General features: G+C 29.9%; 5 protein-coding genes across 5 annotated transcripts; 1 reads left to right on the forward strand and 4 right to left on the reverse strand.

Annotated features, from left to right (window-relative positions):
- LOC109608733 (uncharacterized histidine-rich protein DDB_G0274557-like) lies at positions 1 to 896 on the reverse strand. Its single transcript, XM_020025263.2, has 3 exons — positions 825 to 896; positions 629 to 717; positions 1 to 317 (listed from the first exon to the last, which is right to left on the reverse strand). Exons 1-3 carry the CDS (start codon positions 843 to 845, stop codon positions 38 to 40), a joined length of 390 nt encoding a protein of 129 aa, XP_019880822.1. The 5' UTR covers positions 846 to 896; the 3' UTR covers positions 1 to 37.
- Positions 897 to 2,660: 1,764 nt separating this feature from the next.
- Positions 2,661 to 3,711, reverse strand: LOC109608730 (ATP-dependent RNA helicase glh-2). The gene is made up of 4 exons (XM_020025259.2): positions 3,643 to 3,711; positions 3,471 to 3,589; positions 2,834 to 3,412; positions 2,661 to 2,775 (listed from the first exon to the last, which is right to left on the reverse strand). Exons 1-3 carry the CDS (start codon positions 3,661 to 3,663, stop codon positions 2,869 to 2,871), a joined length of 684 nt encoding a protein of 227 aa, XP_019880818.1. The 5' UTR covers positions 3,664 to 3,711; the 3' UTR covers positions 2,661 to 2,775; positions 2,834 to 2,868.
- Positions 3,712 to 5,900: 2,189 nt separating this feature from the next.
- Positions 5,901 to 6,657, reverse strand: LOC109608740 (uncharacterized protein DDB_G0272718-like). The gene is made up of 4 exons (XM_020025267.2): positions 6,580 to 6,657; positions 6,443 to 6,519; positions 6,084 to 6,383; positions 5,901 to 6,027 (listed from the first exon to the last, which is right to left on the reverse strand). Exons 1-3 carry the CDS (start codon positions 6,598 to 6,600, stop codon positions 6,122 to 6,124), a joined length of 360 nt encoding a protein of 119 aa, XP_019880826.1. The 5' UTR covers positions 6,601 to 6,657; the 3' UTR covers positions 5,901 to 6,027; positions 6,084 to 6,121.
- A 2,010-nt stretch (positions 6,658 to 8,667) lies between these two features.
- Positions 8,668 to 10,154, forward strand: LOC109608734 (uncharacterized). Its single transcript, XM_020025264.2, has 3 exons — positions 8,668 to 8,921; positions 9,561 to 9,815; positions 9,874 to 10,154. Exons 1-3 carry the CDS (start codon positions 8,822 to 8,824, stop codon positions 10,104 to 10,106), a joined length of 588 nt encoding a protein of 195 aa, XP_019880823.1. The 5' UTR covers positions 8,668 to 8,821; the 3' UTR covers positions 10,107 to 10,154.
- Positions 10,155 to 10,338: 184 nt separating this feature from the next.
- LOC109608694 (uncharacterized) lies at positions 10,339 to 17,160 on the reverse strand. Its single transcript, XM_020025216.2, has 17 exons — positions 17,111 to 17,160; positions 15,753 to 16,131; positions 15,621 to 15,700; positions 15,414 to 15,553; positions 15,129 to 15,258; positions 14,932 to 15,073; positions 14,806 to 14,874; positions 14,725 to 14,742; positions 14,625 to 14,642; positions 14,242 to 14,268; positions 13,954 to 14,171; positions 13,342 to 13,900; positions 12,390 to 13,283; positions 11,911 to 12,339; positions 11,233 to 11,847; positions 10,971 to 11,177; positions 10,339 to 10,903 (listed from the first exon to the last, which is right to left on the reverse strand). Exons 1-17 carry the CDS (start codon positions 17,111 to 17,113, stop codon positions 10,416 to 10,418), a joined length of 4,416 nt encoding a protein of 1,471 aa, XP_019880775.1. The 5' UTR covers positions 17,114 to 17,160; the 3' UTR covers positions 10,339 to 10,415.
- Positions 17,161 to 17,338: the final 178 nt, after the last annotated feature.

Consider the following 17,338-nt stretch of genomic DNA (forward strand, 5'->3'; position numbering starts at 1 on the left):
CTCTACTTGTCTATGATTTATCACAAACAGTGGGTTTTTACCACAAGCCACCATGAAGGTGCAAGCCGTGATGAAGATCATGGGGCAGGTCGTGGTGAAGGCCGTGGTGGAGATCGTGGTGGAGGTCGTGGTGAAGATCGTGGTGGTGCAAATCGTGGTGCAAATCGTGGTGCAACAGATCGTGACCGTGATGCAGGTCGAGATGATCGTGAACAACGAGCTTCTTCACAACTGGAACTGGCACCGCCACTTTTTCCACGTGGTGGTGATGGATGTTATGAACGTGGTAAGGGGCTGCGATGATCGCATGGTGGTGTCTGAAAAAGAAAATATTATAAAGCTTTTGAAAGGGTAAAAGGTTAAATGTTGACATATTTAAATTTATAGTTATGCATCGTACATCTTCACAATGCGTTGACTTGTAATGTGACAAACTTTCTCCATAAATATTAATGAGAGGCATCGCTCTCACACCTTTGAAATAAGAAATTAACAAATCTAGTAAATCAAATTGATTTATATTCATATGGTGTTATTTATTACATTCAGATCATACCATGTCAATTTTACGAACTGAAGTAACAGTAATAATATGACTTTTTAGCATATGATTGTTTTAGTAACTTACTCATGTTTCCATCCTGGTTGAGCTGCTGGTTCTGGTTCTGGAGCAGGAGCTGAGCTAGCTACAGCCAAAACTACGGCAAGCACCAACATCTAAAAACAGTTATACATTTGTTAATGCAAGTAGGAAATTTTAAACCAGTAGAATTATTCAAAAGAATTCAAATAAATGTGGGTTAACTGCATGAAGAAATACTCACGTTGAATTTAAAGAAGGCCATTTTGCTGGTTGGTTGTTCCCCACAAGTACTGAACAATAGCACTAGAGACTTGATACTGATCCAATTCTTGAACTTGCCTTTTATATACGGTTTTCCCACTATTTTTTGCCAAAAATTAGATTAGGAAATAGAATTCGAAATTGACATGCAACAGCCGACTCGAAATGACCAAAGGTGTACAAATCACGCTTTGTATTCTCGTGTTGGTGCTCTAATAAAGTTGAAAAATTTGTATGTAATACGTTAGGTACTACTGATCTGTTTCACAGATAAGATGTGAAAGACATTAAATGAAATTGTTGAAACTTAATAATTATCTTTTATGAAAATTGAAACTCTTCTTACTGATAATTTTATTGATTTTTTTTTATCCAATTTGGGGTCAAAATTTATTTCAAGTTCAGTTTTGTAAATTTATAAATCATTTATTACTATTATTATATTATTATTATGTTTTTTTTCTAAATTTTCTCTTGTGAATTATAAAAGGAATTGAAAATGAATACATATAGACCATATACACCAACTATTAAAAAATAATACAAATAGTTGATAATTGCATTTTTATGTAAAGTGTTGGGTAGCCAAATGTTGGATACTTGCACTCCATAACTGCATTTATTTATCTTTAGTACAATTTACTTTTTAAAATTTTAATTTTAGGTTTAGGTCGTGTAATTGAGGCGGTCATTCCAAAACTTTTGTTTTTGTTGTTCTTTAACCATTCCACAGTCAGTTTTGCAATGTGTTTTGGGTCGTTACCGTGTTAGAAGAGAAATTTTAGGCATATTCCATTCTGCCCAAAGAACATAACGAATTGTAATATATCACTTTAATTTTCTTTATCCCGATCGCTCCGATGGTATGGTATCCATATTATGATCAGAAAATATTTTAAAATGGTGCAAATATACTTCGAATGTAATCTCTTATTTTTAAAATGTCTTACAAAAATATTATCATCAGGCAACCTTCTTCGTGTATTTTTAGGTGAAAGTTGAGTTTTCTTTTGTCAGATCTTCGAGCAGGTAAATCTTTTTCAGACAAACGTAGACGAATAGTCCTTGTTGAAACCTTTCCCTACGAAATTTCAAATTTAATCGTCAATTGATTAAAGTCAATTTGATTTACAGATGGAAAGTATATCCATTTTGTCTGACGTTTTCCTATGCGGGCCTCCTTGTTTGATATTCACAATTCTGTCGTGTTTGTTTAATTTTACAAAGAAAAATCCTTCTTTAGTGCACTTAAACGACAACTTTTTATCACTTCAAAATGTCTTGTTTAACTTAAATTGTGGTTGTATTATCATGGATAAATGTTACATTTTAAGTAATTTTTAGTACTGAATAAAGTGAAAATAAAATCATTATAAAAAGACAATTAAATCATAAATCTGAGAAATTCTTAAAATATGGATTTAGAAAGAAGAATATCGCAAATATAGTTGATAAAAATTGAAACAAATAGTGTATAATATAATATAGTAACAATAAAATAGTTAATCAAAATACAAAAACAGTTAACCTAAGCAAGAGAAATTTTTAAAATTTGAACTAAAATCGATTACTTATTAATAGAAAGGTAGAAAAATGTAATTGAGTTGGTCAATAAATTACTCATTTTCTTGCCAGCAAAGTACACTTTTTTGTGTTAAAGTTTATATTTAAAATATAAACATAACAGATTTTACATAAATAACTTAATGTTAACAGGATAACAATGAACGGATCCACCACCGCTTTAAATTCCTCATATACTTCTTTCTTTATGTTGTATTTTTAAAAATAAAACTGGATGTTTTTAAAACAATAATTTATTTACAATCTTAACAACAATGTAACAATATTCATTTAAACAACAATATTTAACAACAAAATTGGAACTTCAAAACTCTCAGTCGTGTTGCCATACGTTTTGAACTTTCTTTCTGAAACGAAAAAACCTTTCTTAGTAAAATAATTAAATAATAACAACTAATTACCTACCTAATGTGCTTTGGTACTGCTCTTCCTCGTGGAATCTACCACCATCCTGGGGCTGGTGGTCCATGTGCGAGAATTGGAGGTCCGTGCAGATGTTCGTGATCATCGATATCATGGTGTCCATGGTGGAAGTCGAGTGGTGGACCGTGCACTGGTGGCGGCAGGATGGGAGCTACCGGCAGGATTGGACCGTGCACCGGTGGTGGCAGAACGGGACCAACGGGCAAGATTGGACCGTGTTCAATTGGTCCATGGCCCAAATCAAAACCATGGCCGCCTCCGAATCCGTGATCTAAGCCACCATCCAAGGCAAGTCCACCGCCAAATCCGCCTCCGAATCCACCGCCGAATCCGCCGCCGAATCCGCCGCCGAATCCACCACCGAATCCCCCAGCGAAACCGTGGTCATGGTGATCGAAATGATCGTGGAAATCGTGATGGTCGTGGTGATCGTGGTGGTCGTGGTGAAGATGGATTTTCTTCAGATGAACGATTGGCACCGGGATTTTTTCGACGTGGTTGTGCACTACGTGAACTTTTTTGTGGTGAATTGGGAATGGAATGTGAATGATGTGATGTTCGCTGAAAATTCAGGTTGGGTTAGGTTATTAGAATTTATCAAAAAATCAATTATTCGTACTGTTTGCCTCCGTGTCCGCCGCCACCGTAGCCGCCTCCGTTCCAGCCGCCACCTCCGCCACCGGACAAGAAACCTGGTTTTGGAGATGCCGCGACAACGGTTAAAGTACAGAATGCGACCTGAAAATTGATGTCTCAACACCCAGATAATGTTGTAACGTTTAAACACTTACGAGTAATTTAATGGATGCCATTTTAGAATTTGTGGTAGTTCCACCAAGTAACCAAAATGTACCGGAGCACTCGAATGTGATTCAGATCAACAGATTCCCAAATATATACGAAACATCTTGGCCCCACTACAGTAGAAGTCAAAAATTTTCTAATATGGAAGAATATAATTATATGAATATATTATTTTAGATTATAAAATGTGAAAATTTTTACGATCAGTTTTATATTAAAATTTTCGTATTACAACTGCCAAATGGCCATTTGATGGATCATTCGCACATAGAATTTGTAATCCTACGGATATGCGTTACAATACTGAAACAATTTAAAACTGTATTACAATTATTCTATAGCTTTAGGTCAAAAAATAAATTAGCATATATATGGTGTATATGGGAAACGTAAATTCCGTTTACGAATAAATTATTTTTCGGAAGAAGAAAGTTAAATACATGCATAAATAATAAATTATATTTGTTGTTTTGTGTAGAGGACGCATGAAATCAATATTTTGAAACGTGATGTAGTCTAATCTTGTTTTAACATGTCAACTACGCATCTTTACGCAACATATTTAATTATATTATTATATACATAGAATTTATTATATTGTAAAGCAAAATAGGTTTATAAACATAATACGGTTAAACGTGTAAATTATAAAAAAATATTCACTTGAAAAATAAATTTATAGAACAATAAATATAATATTTGATAATATATACAGTTGTTTTGAATACCAATCAGTTTAATAAAGAAATTATTATTATTAAAATTTAAAATGTATTAAAAATTAAGCTCTTGCATTTAGATATTTGAAATATTAACACAAATACATATTCGTGTAAAAATAAATTATTGATAAAATAAAAATATTATACATATTTTCTATTTTTTATATATTTAAAATTAATAAAATAAACAAACTCCTTTTTAATTTAGAAATAAAAATTATTATTTAAAAAAATAGTTTTGAACATGTCATTGAGTTTTTGGCTAAACATATAATATATATTATTTTTTAATTTAATTTATATTTGAGAAAAATAAGTTAGTTACTCAAAAATATATACAGCTTTTAAACGTTTAAATGCTGATTTTTTAGTCATGAAAAAAATTGATTTCAGAAATTAAAAAATATTTATCCTTTTTTAAAAAATATTTATACAGTTTTCAATTTTAGTATTTTATGTATTGAAAAAAGGTTTTCTACAATCATGTCTGGAGACTCATTATTATTATAAAATATTTTAAAATGTTTAAAGATTTAAATTTAAGTTATAAAAAAATAAGTTTATTGTTACCCAAAAATAGCTTTTAAATGAAATCGTTGTTTATTTTTTTATAAATGAAATTTTATTGATTTTGGGAAAGATATTGTATTTTTAAAATTTATAAAAAATGGTCGAAAATAGCTGTGAGTATTTATTCAGTTTATAATTTTTTTTATGTATTCATTTATTTATTTTTCATTATTTTTTAAGGTATTGTTGAACGAAAATACAAAATACATATTGATTGTAATTAATTCAGTAAAAATATATAACAACTAGATAACAATAACAACAACCAAAATTTATAAAATATGATTTTTACAATTACAAAAAGTCTACAACAGAAAAAATGGTTGACACATTCAAGATTAATTTTGTCATGTCATTGATTTATTGACTGAATTTATAATATAAATTAATTTTCAAAATATTTAAAGATTTAAACTTATGAGTTATGAAAAAATATGTTTTTATGTTGACCAAAAATATATACGGTTTTAAAATGAAACTGTTGTTTTTTGTATAAATGAGAAGAAAACAATATAAAAAAATCTTAATTTTAAATAAGTAATTTATTGATACAAAATATTTTTTATGGGATTTTTTTTATATAATGATAATTTATTTATTGACTACAAGTGAAAAACTAGTACACTACAGTAACTAGTTATATAATTAATAATTGTTAGTCAAAAATACGTATAGCTCTTTAATGAAACATTTGTTTATAAAAGGAAATTCAGCTCTCTTTAAAAAATGTAATAGTTTTGAATAAGTAATTTATTGATTTTGAAAATTAAAAAAAAAAAAAATGTTTTTTGGACAAATTTTTTTATATAATTATAATATATTTATTCAGTTTTTAATTTTAGTTTTATCATGTATTTTGAACCTATTTTTCCCGTACATTATTTTATTATTCATTATTTTTCAAAGTATTTTATCATCACATTCACACATAAATAAAAAATACATGTTAATTATAATAAATTTATTAAAAATATGTAACAACTACATAACAACAACAACAATCAATATTTATAAAATATGACCTTTAGAACTACAAAACGACTAGAACTGAAAAAAGTTTTGCACTTTCTGCCATCATATCTGAAAATTCATAATCATTACACAAAATATTTATCACCATTTTACTCCACAATTACCTAACTGCGAACTCTATCATTCACTCTTCAAACGTGGATTACCACCAGCCTCCGTGTCCTCCGAAACCGCCGGCCAAACCGCCGTCCCAGCCACCCTCAAAACCATCGTGACCGCCGTGAAGATCAAGATCGGCGTGGATGTGATGGTCGACGTGAAAATGATCGGCATGATGATGGTGATGATCGTCCTGAACGATAACCTTTTTGACAACGTGCACTGGCACATGAACTTTTTCGACGTGGTGAACGTGGACTATTTCCGGGGCAACGTGCAGGGGTGCGTGGATGAGATGGTGCTCACTGAAATGACAGCAAACTTCGTGTGGAAATGTTCAAATTTGATGATTATGGGCACTTACTGTTCCACATGGTGACCGCCGCCACCACCGAATAATTTGCCAGCATTGGCCAAGTTGATTGCTACAAGAGCCAGGACCTGAAAAAGTGTTTTATAATTTTATGTATTGTCACAGCAAAAAATCATTGAATTACTTACAATGCAGTATTTGAAGGACATTTTTGATTGATATGGCTTATCCACGGAGTTCGGAATGACAATACGACGGATTGAGGGAATTTTATATAGAAATTTGTCTAAATGTTGCCCCACCCAACGCATAAAAAATCTTACAATAATCGGAAACATATCCTACACCCATGTGAAATATCATATTCGTTATATCATAAAAAAAGTGAAATTCGTAAATTATTTTGTAATAGTTTGTTTATTTCCGGAGGCCTGACATTTTTCAGGTGTCCGACGCATTCGTATTCAAATCGTAATCGACAATTTGCATAATGAGGTTTCTTTCTTTGTAGGCCTATTGATTTAGGACACGCAAATTGTAACATGGAAATATGTGGAACAGATAAAATCTACACGTGTTTTGCAACATAGTGATGCTTTAAATGTCTTCTTATTTTTTTAATCAAATTTCACACACCTATGGGTGTTTTATTATTATTTTTCTTAAAAGTTAAAAATAATTCTTTTTAATTTAATTTTTAAAATGTTCTCAGTACTGAATTTTTTTCTTAACGTCTGCTATTATTTAAGATGAGATCATATCAGGAACTAGCTATTAAATTGAGTTAAGTTAACTTAACTCAATCTATCCTAACTCATAACCTAATCTTATTTTAATTTTTTGTCACTATCACTTTTTAGACAAAATATCTATGAAATTAATGAATATTTAAAGTGACGGAATGACTTTTGTTAACTAAATTGTTCTTAGAAGCAATAAAAAAGACATTTTGTTTCAATTATATATATATATATATATATACATATATATATATAAGATTCATATTTTGTACATAGATAAGATAAAAAAACTTTTTTGAATATTTTTTTTTACCAAACGATATGAACGTATAAAAGAATTTCGGAACAAAATCTACTACTTTCACATGATGATAAATTGAAATACCTGAATTTTTTTACAAAAATATATCATGCACATATTGTACAGGGTGGACCGGAAATTATGCCACAAAGTTCGTGAATATTATACAGGTTGTCCCAAATTTGTTGTATTTGGCTGTTGCGAGATAGAGAAAATTGACAAAGTGTGTTACCCCAAACAGTATATTTTTTTAATAAACGAGAAAAACCTTTTACAAGAAATTTCAAGGTAGCTTTTCAAAAATTGATATAATTTGTGACAAAACATACATATTTCTGGTAAATTTGGATTTAAAGTTGTGTTAAATTTTATATTCAAACACTTACAAACAAGAATGATGTTATAATTATTCAAATGAATTATTTATGATTAAGAATAAGTTTATCAAATATAATAATTTTTGGACTTTCATTATCATCGTTATTAGCTAAAAATTATTCCTTTTTTGATATTTTAAAAACTCAATTATAGTTTCTATTTGACATAAAAAAGTTAAAAATGTAAATAAAATAAATTATCGGTTACATTCACTTCGTTGTAGAGACGGCAATATTAATTATCTCGAAAATAAATTGTCCATCTAGTGTGTTGATATGAATAATTTAATATATTACAAGTTATGCGTTTTCGAAGAGCTTTATTTTTTCCTGTATTTCCAAGTAAATTCTATTGGCGTTCATTTGAAAGAAGAAGTTGCATATGTTATTTCGAAATTTTTAAAAGATACTTTTTTGTGGTAAATGGCTCACAATTGCGTAGTACCGTAGTTTTTATCACGTGCAAAAAAGAAAAGAGTAATTACACTTCAAGATAGTTTTCCTCTCCAGGAAGTACTCCTAACATCCAAATTCAACCATTCGAAACACATGAAAATAATTTAGGAGTAATTTCCATTCGCTTTCATGTTATAAAAATAATATTAATATAAAACTAACAAATTGAATTTATTTTATCCTTGAATAGAAAATTAATTCAAGGTCAAACCAGATTTAAATTTTCAAGATCTTTGAACAACAGAGCATTTTATTTTAAACTATGACATAACCACAATTTCCTATTTACTTAAATTAAATGCCAAAAACAATCACACATACTACTGTTAATCCCCTTTTCAATTTAAAACCTCTTAAATGGATTCTAACATGTTTGTTTTATGATTCAAGAGAAATGTCATATAATTTGTTCATTCCATCTTACTAAAAAAAACTGTTAACAAACCGGTTAAAACAAATAACTTAAGCATTTAAATATTAATAATTAAGTCAATACATCAGTCGAGGTTAATCTGGAGTGTTAAGTGGTCCATCTAGAGTGAAAACTGTCATCAAAATGAAGAACGTGGTTGTTGTGTGCGCGTTTGTGCTGGTGGCTGCTCTTGTTAAAGGAAATGTTGTGGAAAGGAGTAGATCAGCCCTTAGAAGTTTAAAACGTGAGTAGATTAAAACAAATATATGTCGAGAGGTGAAAGTATAACTTTATTTACATATTCTGGTCGATACTCTTATTGCAGATACACAAAAAAATCTGTATAATTTAGAGAAGCTATTTTAAATTTTATTTTTAATAATTTACAACCTACTTTATCTTGCATTTTTAATACACTACTTTAAATACAAATATCGGATTGTGTGTTTCATATTTTTGTTCATGAAATTTAAATTCAAATTGTGATAGTAATCTACTTCTAAATTATTAAACGTTTTTCGGTAAACGACAATATATTAAGTATGAATATAAATAATTTAATTATATATTTTTTTTAAATTATCATATAATATTTTAATATATAAGGTATAAGTGAATTTATACAATCATAAATAATTTTTAAATTATTATCTACTAATAAAAATAATTGATATATGAAACCTTAGTCATATCTAAAAATAATAAGTTGTTAAAATACTCACAATAAGTCAAACTTTGACATTTTGATATACCAGAAAAAGTGCATCTTGAAATCGATTTTATTGAATTCAAAAAGAAAAATAGAACAATTAATACAAACACACCCAAACAAGTTTTGCAATTGTGTTGTTTTGTACATTTTTAAATTTAAATTCGGTTTTAGCTGATTATGGTCAACCTTTCGACGAAATCACAGTAAACTCCTCCTTAAACATTCGCCGAAAAAATCAAACTAGAACAGCGAGGGAAGCAGCCGGCCACAAAAGACAAAGCACAGCCGTTAATCCCCAGTTGCCACCTGGATTTCCAAGCTTCCCAGCATTTCCCAGTTTCAACGTAGGTGCTTCGGCCGGAAGTGCCCAATCTCAGGCCTTCAATTCGCATGGACCCGTTGCCGACTTTGGAGCGTCTGCCACTGGTAAAAACACCTAATCATTTTCCGACCATGGTTATGAACTGTTTCACTTTTTTGCAAGGATCACAAACACAGGCTTTTAATTTCGGACCTGGTGGTATATCTGGATCGGCTGGAATTTCCGGTTCCCAGCAGTACAATTTGAATGGTATGACAATTGATGTATCGTTTGGTGACGTCTTCAGTGCAGCTGCTAATGGTGGAGCTAAAAGTGGAGCTGATGGAAATGCTTTCTCTATAAGTGTGACTGGACCCAATGGAAAGAAAATACCGATTGCTCCTGCGGCTGCCTAAATTTTGTATTTTATGTAATAGATTATTATAAATGGAGACATTTGAGAATTATTGATTTCTTTCCAAGTTTATTGTATTTATAGGAACATTATTTAAATTATTTTTTTTTAAATAACTGGGAAATTTCTTGCTATTTTCTTTTACAAACACAATATGTGATTGATATTATTAGATTCATCTGTAAAGTTTCATACCTTTAAAATATTATAAAATACTTGGAATAAGACAAAAATAATGTTTTAAGACTTTGTATTGTTGAACAACTTACAAAACGAACATAGGAAAATTATAAAAATATTATTAACGATATTAAAATGTACTTATTCCATATCCTTCTAAATCACCATCGTCTTCTGAATTATATTCTACATTATTTGCATTATGATGTAGAAGATCGTATCCAAAGTTATTCAAGTCATGATGTTCAGAATTATACCCCATGTTATTTAAATTATGTAGTCCCATCGGGTCATTTGTATTATGGTGCAGAAGATTGTATCCAAAGTTATTCAAGTCATTATGTTCAGAATTATACCCCATGTTATTTAAACTATGTTGTCCCATCGGGTCATAAGCACCATCCATGTTGTTGTTATAATCATTAAAGAAGGTATTTGAATATTCTTGGGTTGGTCTGTTCATAAATGGATGCAAAATAGGTCCTTGAATCGACATGTATGTGCCAAGATTATGATAATCATTAGCTAACATCTCATCAAATGGGAACATAACTGATCGTGGATGCAACCTTTTAGTATTGTTGAAGATTTTTTCAAACATTAAACCATCTGTCGCTTCTGTTAGAAGAAAACGTTATTTATCAATTTTATATAAAACAACACAAGAATGGAGAAATTTTCTTACCTGAAACAGCTGCTTTCTGTTCTGGTCTCAAATTATGTCCAAAATATTTTGTTAATTCAGATTCAGTCGCTCTGCCCATAAACGGATTTAACAATTCTGGAGGCAAATCCAATCCAACTTTAATATCTTCCTTACTGGGGACGTTTCCACCTCGCTGATTTATTTCGGGTGGTGTTTGTGGTGCTTCACTTGTGGGTTTTGCAGACGCTTCAAATCAAATACAAATCTGTATTAAAGTATTAAATATACTACTAATACATACCTTTTCTTTTAACATATGATCCTTTCCTTTTTTTGTTCCTAATTTTTTCTTTGGCACTTATTCTTTTAATCAAATCAATGTGTTGTTTCATTTGTAAAACATAATTTCTCAAATTCGGAGCTCCTACTATTTGTCTTGCTTGCTCCAAATTGTTAATCGCATTCTCCATTTTTGTTAGGTCTTTATCCTGTTTCTTCAACATTTTTTCTAATCTAGGAGATTTTACTTTATATTGTTTTGGTACGTTATCTCTAATTATTACTGGACCAGTGGGTGCAAATACTATCTTCTCCATTTCCAATTTATCTCCGTTTGGATTTGATATACCAACTGCGTCCATTACGTCTCCAAATTTTAATAACTCTCTAGGTGGTTCTTGTGGCAAGCCTACTTCTTCATTTTCTACATCCAAAATTCTGGGAGTTATTAACATAGTTTTGCCACCACTTTCTGTTTGACTCAAAGGAGTAACCAGTTTCGGTGTAGTATTTTGCAAACTGTTAACAGCATTTTTTGCATTATTCGCAATATTATTCACATGTTCTAAAGTTTCTCTTCCTGTTGTAATACCGTGTTTAATTGCCTTTCCCATTTTCTCAAATGTGGACATTATGCCTATGAAAATATTTGTCATTAATTTCCCCCAAATTAATGAAACTAATGAATTTAAAAACTCACCAAAGTCATTTTCACTATTATTATTATCTCCTATATCATCTTCAACTTCAGCACTTCTTCCATCTTCTTTATTATCAATACTTTTATCAGTTCCTCCCATGCGTGTCATAATATTAGGATTAATAGCTCCTACGTTATTTTGATTTCCTTGAGGATTATTCATCTGAATCTCTTCATCTTTCATTATAGACAACTTAGTTGGCACAAGAATGTTTTTAGGAGGTACTCTCATGGCTGACATAATTGTATCCTGTGTAGATCCTACTAAGTTTCTGACATGGAACATCGGAGCTTTTTCATCTTCAAATATGGTTTTGGCCACGTTTCCAAAATTATCGAATGACTTGGGAAGGTCCAATTTAGTATCAGGGCTTATTAGTTTTGTTAATGGGAGAGTGTCCCTCTTTCGTCTCTTGTGCGATTGATCACCTAAAATAAACGTTTTGTGAAAAGGAAATAGAAACATTAATAAAACTTACTCATTCTTGCTTTAGTATTTGATTTGCTCTCCGTTAGATCTTCTAAAATATTCCCACCGATGTCTCCAATCATCATTAAGTCGCCATCGTTTTCATTCAATCGTAAAGTTTTCATTATTTTTTCTTGTTTTGCCATCAACTCGTTGATTTTTTCTTCGGATAAATCCTTATTGTTAGTAAACTCTATTTGACTATTTAATAGTTTTCCCAAATTTTCATCTGTTGCCTCTCTTGCTTTATCCAAGTTAGTTTCTTTAAATTTTTGATCATTTTCAAGTATTTTACCCAACAATTCATCTGCCTGTTTTGTTATTTCTTCTTGTCTATTATGGAAATCATTTTTGTCATTTAATAAATTGTCATTGTTTTCTTCCTCATCATCGATATTTCTTTTAAATCTAGCACCATTCATGTTTTGATCCATAAAACCACTGTTCATCAAACCCAACGCAGCATCCTCTTCACTTTGTTTAAAACTATTACTTTTGAAGTCATCTGGATGAAGTCTTACAACTTCAGGCTCTACTTCAAATTGTGAATTTTCATCTTTATTTGATTCTTCTGAACTTTCTTGTTCGAAATTATCTTCTGATGTTGGTACTCTAGCGGCCTGAGTATTGTTGTTAACATTTAGTCCTCCATCTTCAATTTCGTGTTCCCTGATTTCTTTTAATTTTTGCAGTTCTAGTGCTATTTCTGATTCACTGTCTAATGCTTGTACATTTTTCATAGCTTTTTTAATATCATCCATTTGAATGTTAATTATGCTTTTTACGTCTCTCTTTTTTCTATTATATTCATTTTCGCTATTTTCATTGATCCTCATTGCTTCTCTTTGTTTATCCATTTGCAATATTTCAAATAAATATGGAGCTCCAACTACATTCGGATCATCTAAAATCATAATTATACCTTAATATCTAGAACTAATCAACCTCGATAAGTCACTTACCGTTTGGTACATGTTGTTCCTTACCAATGCTCAAAGGTTCATGAAGTATCTTCACAGGAATTTGTCCGTTTATAGTTTCTTTATCAACTGACTCTCTTTTGTTTTGTGGATGTTCACCAAAGTGATTCAAATCAATGATCTGGTTTAGATTGTTTTTAAAAATTGGAACTTCATTATTGTCAGTATCCACTTGTTTCCTAAAGGCGACACTTCTTTGATGTGCTTGTTCAATCCATTTCTGGTTTTGATCAGCTAATTTTTGTTGATCCTGAGTTATTTTTTGAAATAGGTTAGTGGTGTCTTGTCTGCCGTGGTCAAACAAATTTGAAAATGATTCACGTTGTTTTTCAAATACACCTGCGTCCGTTGGAAGGAAACTCAAGCCTGGCACAGTTGGTGGAAGTAAATGAGTTTTCGGTATTAAAGGAGCGGTTGGAATTAAAGGAGTTGCTGGTATTAAAGGAGTTGTTGGGTTTAGAGGAACTGTTGGAATCAGAGGAGTCGTTGGAATTAAAGGGGTTGTTGGAAACAAAGTACCTGCTGACACTAAAGGAGAATGCTGCAAATTTAAAAATGTAAGTAATTAAAATCAAATATTTTACATATGTTTACTTCAAGAGTTTCATCCTCAGCTTGTAGAGTCATTACATTGAAATTGGGATTGGGTGAATTTACAATTGTGTCATCGGTTAACTCAGATGTTAGGGAAGGTTCTTCCATATTCTCGTTATGCAAAAACGATTCTTCTTCAGGTTGTGGAGCACCAACAAATAACTGATCTTGGTGAACACCGTTGTTATGTCCGTTTACTTGGGAAATTTGTATATTTGCTAAAATTATTTCAAAGTCGATTAGTTTTTCATAAATTTAATCACATAATGATGAAGATTCACTACTCACTTGTATGCTGTCCGAAATTTGAATTTCCTAAAAATAATTAAATTAAGAGTTGGTAAAACTTAAAAACAAAATTAATGTTTTAAAAAATATGTTTATTCTTTTAAATTAACAAAGTACATAAATGCTTAATGATGTTAAAGCAAATATTAATAGGTAATTAATTTTTAATATTTAACACCTGAAAAAGAAAATAAATATATTTCAATCTGATCACTCAAACAATTTAATTATTATGAGAACTAATATATATTTTTTTATTTATCTCCATTAATAGATTCAAGTTTTTATTATGTAATCATAAGTATATTTATTTTAGATGAATTAAATTGAGTTCAGCATTAATTAATAGTCGTATTTTTTAGTAATAGATCAGATAGTCTTACCTCCATGTCCAAAACCACCTAAAAACATAAATGGTATATATAAAATTAAATTTATTTGTTAGGTATTTATTTAATTAAATATAGTAGTTACATCTCTTACCCCCATAAGTAGTTCCTCCTGAAATAAAAAAAATAATAAATATGAATATAAAATTTGTTAATCAAATTTCGTTAATATTACCTCCTTGAATAACTGCTCCTCCATGACTTAATGCAGGACTAATTCCACCTCCATGAATCAACTGTCCACCTTTAAACATACCATATTCCATTAACTTGTTTTTAACTTATTATAGTATAAAATTACCCTGAGCGTAACTTCCTGAGTTTACGAATGTCCCATGTTTGATGATTCCTCCTTGTCCTTGATGAAAACTTCCCCCATAATTTTCGACGAAACCTCCATGATGGTTATATCCGGCATGATCAAGCCCGTGTCCTTTGTCAATCTAAATAATCGGAATATATTCGAATGTAGGAATTAGAAGAATTTGTTAAACTTACTGTTAGTTCATGGGCATGGTAACCACCATGGGGATTACTAAATACTTTTTTGTGCTCAATATGTTTGTGTCCAAAATGAGGATCAGCTGCCCTTTCTTCAAAGTTTTCAGGTTGGACAACTACAGTTGGTCTACAAGTGTGTTGCTATGTAATTTTTAAATTATACATCAAATGTAATTTAAAAAATATTACTGATTTTGGATTTAATTGACTTCCATGTAGTGTAAAATGCAAAGTTAATTAGTTAAATAAAAAATTATTATATACATTATATATATAACTCACTTTTGTGTATTTATATGTCTTATGAAAGAGTCCGGTTGTGGAAGGTTATTTGAGGACCATAAGTTATTAAGAAATTCTTGTGTACGGATATCATGCTCATTTTGTAGTTGCTCGTCCGGCATTTGTTGCAGGACAGTTTCCTAAAAAATGTAAATGTTAAAAATATTTTTCATTAAAACAATTCCATATACATATAGAAATCTATACCTGATTGTTTACTTGTGTGAATTCTTGTGGAGCAAATAAATTATTGGGCTGCTCAGGTGGTACGAAATCTTCTTCCTCAACTAAAATATGTTTGTTAAAAACTGAACATCAATAACCAACTAAAAGTCATACCAAAGTTATTCTCTGCATTTATCACCGGAAGATCTTGTAAAACTTCGGCAGTGTTCAAAAACCTGACGTCGGGAACGGCATCGAACTCCCGAAGTTGTTCGGGAATTTCGAAATTGTTGGGGTCCCCATTTTGGAAAGGAAACTGTTGTATTTCATGTGGTTCAATGGCCCTGGCTTTAGGAAAATGAGGCCCATAGGATTGAAAGGTTTGAAAGTTGGGCCGAAAGTACTTCGGACCGAATTGGGCTGTAGCTTTGCGGGCTTGTATGGCGTAGTTTAGACGAGCTTTGTTCAGATTTGCCACTGCGGTTGCAGTGCCCGGGATGTAGAGCGAGGCTATCTCATTGAAGATCAGTGAGATTATGATAATTTTAAAAATCTACAAACATATATTGGAGTTTAAAAACGTGTAACACCTAGTCCAAAGAAAAATTAAATAATGATTTATAGATTTTATAGATTTTATAGATTTTATAGATTTTATAGATTTTATAGATTTTATAGATTTTATAGATTTTATAGATTTTATAGATTTTATAGATTTTATAGATTTTATAGATTTTATAGATTTTATAGATTTTATAGATTTTATAGATTTTATAGATTTTATAGATTTTATAGATTTTATAGATTTTATAGATTTTATAGATTTTATAGATTTTATAGATTTTATAGATTTTATAGATTTTATAGATTTTATAGATTTTATAGATTTTATAGATTTTATAGATTATGTGTATATTTCTTTATTTATTATCGTTTCATTTACATATTATTTACTCATAATTAAATATGATTAATTCATGTTTAACTATTAATAAAATTAAATAGCTACTTTTTAATAACATGTAATTAGTAAATTTTAAAAATAAATTATTTAGTTATTCATACATTAAAAAGTTGTTGTTTCAAATGTTTGTGCATAATTAAATATATTTTATTAATCTATTTATTTGAAATTATACTGTAATCGTATAATAAAAGAGATCAAATTGCAATGGTATCAAAAAAATATTATGTATATGCAAATATATAAATAGGAATCATTATAAATATACAAATTCGGCAATTTTTATACTAAAATGAATATTATGGTAAAAAATAATCCAAATAATATGTTTAAACGATAAATATATTTTTGTAATTGTATATATACCAATTTGACAAATTCAAATTTTAAATTTAATATTATCAAATTTTAATAATTTATTTCAAAAATAATTTATATTGATTGCAAGGAGGATATTTTAAGATAAGTAATTTATTAATATATGTTACAAAACACTGTACACACAGTGTTTTGTACACATGTCAAAACAAAAATTAAAAAAGAAATGTCAAATTTAAAACACACTTACCATTTTGAAACGTCAGAACGGGAGCACTTATAACAACCAGCACATTATAATGGCACAAGTAAAAATGTAATAATGTAATTAATTTTATAATTAACTATGAATATTACTTTTTGCTAATGCAGCTTAACAAGTGACCTAATAAACTGCCAACAAATAAATTTACAGTTGGCATTTTTAACCGTTGTTGTCTTCAAGACAACATAATTATGATATCGGATGAACGACATT

Source organism: Aethina tumida, chromosome 1, assembly GCF_024364675.1.
Source record: "Aethina tumida isolate Nest 87 chromosome 1, icAetTumi1.1, whole genome shotgun sequence".
Lineage (NCBI taxonomy): Eukaryota > Metazoa > Arthropoda > Insecta > Coleoptera > Nitidulidae > Aethina > Aethina tumida.

Coding starts and splice junctions, on each gene's coding strand:
- LOC109608733 (XM_020025263.2), bottom strand. CDS start 845: ATGGCCTTCTTTAAATTCAAC. Junction 718..824: donor TGGCCTTCTTTAAATTCAAC/GTGAGTATTTCT, acceptor AACTGTTTTTAG/ATGTTGGTGCTTGCCGTAGT. Junction 318..628: donor CAACCAGGATGGAAACATGA/GTAAGTTACTAA, acceptor TTTCTTTTTCAG/ACACCACCATGCGATCATCG.
- LOC109608730 (XM_020025259.2), bottom strand. CDS start 3,663: ATGGCATCCATTAAATTACTC. Junction 3,590..3,642: donor TGGCATCCATTAAATTACTC/GTAAGTGTTTAA, acceptor ATCAATTTTCAG/GTCGCATTCTGTACTTTAAC. Junction 3,413..3,470: donor GGCGGACACGGAGGCAAACA/GTACGAATAATT, acceptor CTGAATTTTCAG/CGAACATCACATCATTCACA.
- LOC109608740 (XM_020025267.2), bottom strand. CDS start 6,600: ATGTCCTTCAAATACTGCATT. Junction 6,520..6,579: donor TGTCCTTCAAATACTGCATT/GTAAGTAATTCA, acceptor ACACTTTTTCAG/GTCCTGGCTCTTGTAGCAAT. Junction 6,384..6,442: donor GGCGGTCACCATGTGGAACA/GTAAGTGCCCAT, acceptor CTGTCATTTCAG/TGAGCACCATCTCATCCACG.
- LOC109608734 (XM_020025264.2), top strand. CDS start 8,822: ATGAAGAACGTGGTTGTTGTGTGCGCGTTTGTGCTGGTGGCTGCTCTT. Junction 8,922..9,560: donor AGCCCTTAGAAGTTTAAAAC/GTGAGTAGATTA, acceptor ATTCGGTTTTAG/CTGATTATGGTCAACCTTTC. Junction 9,816..9,873: donor CTTTGGAGCGTCTGCCACTG/GTAAAAACACCT, acceptor CTTTTTTGCAAG/GATCACAAACACAGGCTTTT.
- LOC109608694 (XM_020025216.2), bottom strand. Junction 14,875..14,931: donor CTCAGGAAGTTACGCTCAGG/GTAATTTTATAC, acceptor GTATGTTTAAAG/GTGGACAGTTGATTCATGGA. Junction 10,904..10,970: donor ACAGAAAGCAGCTGTTTCAG/GTAAGAAAATTT, acceptor TTCTTCTAACAG/AAGCGACAGATGGTTTAATG.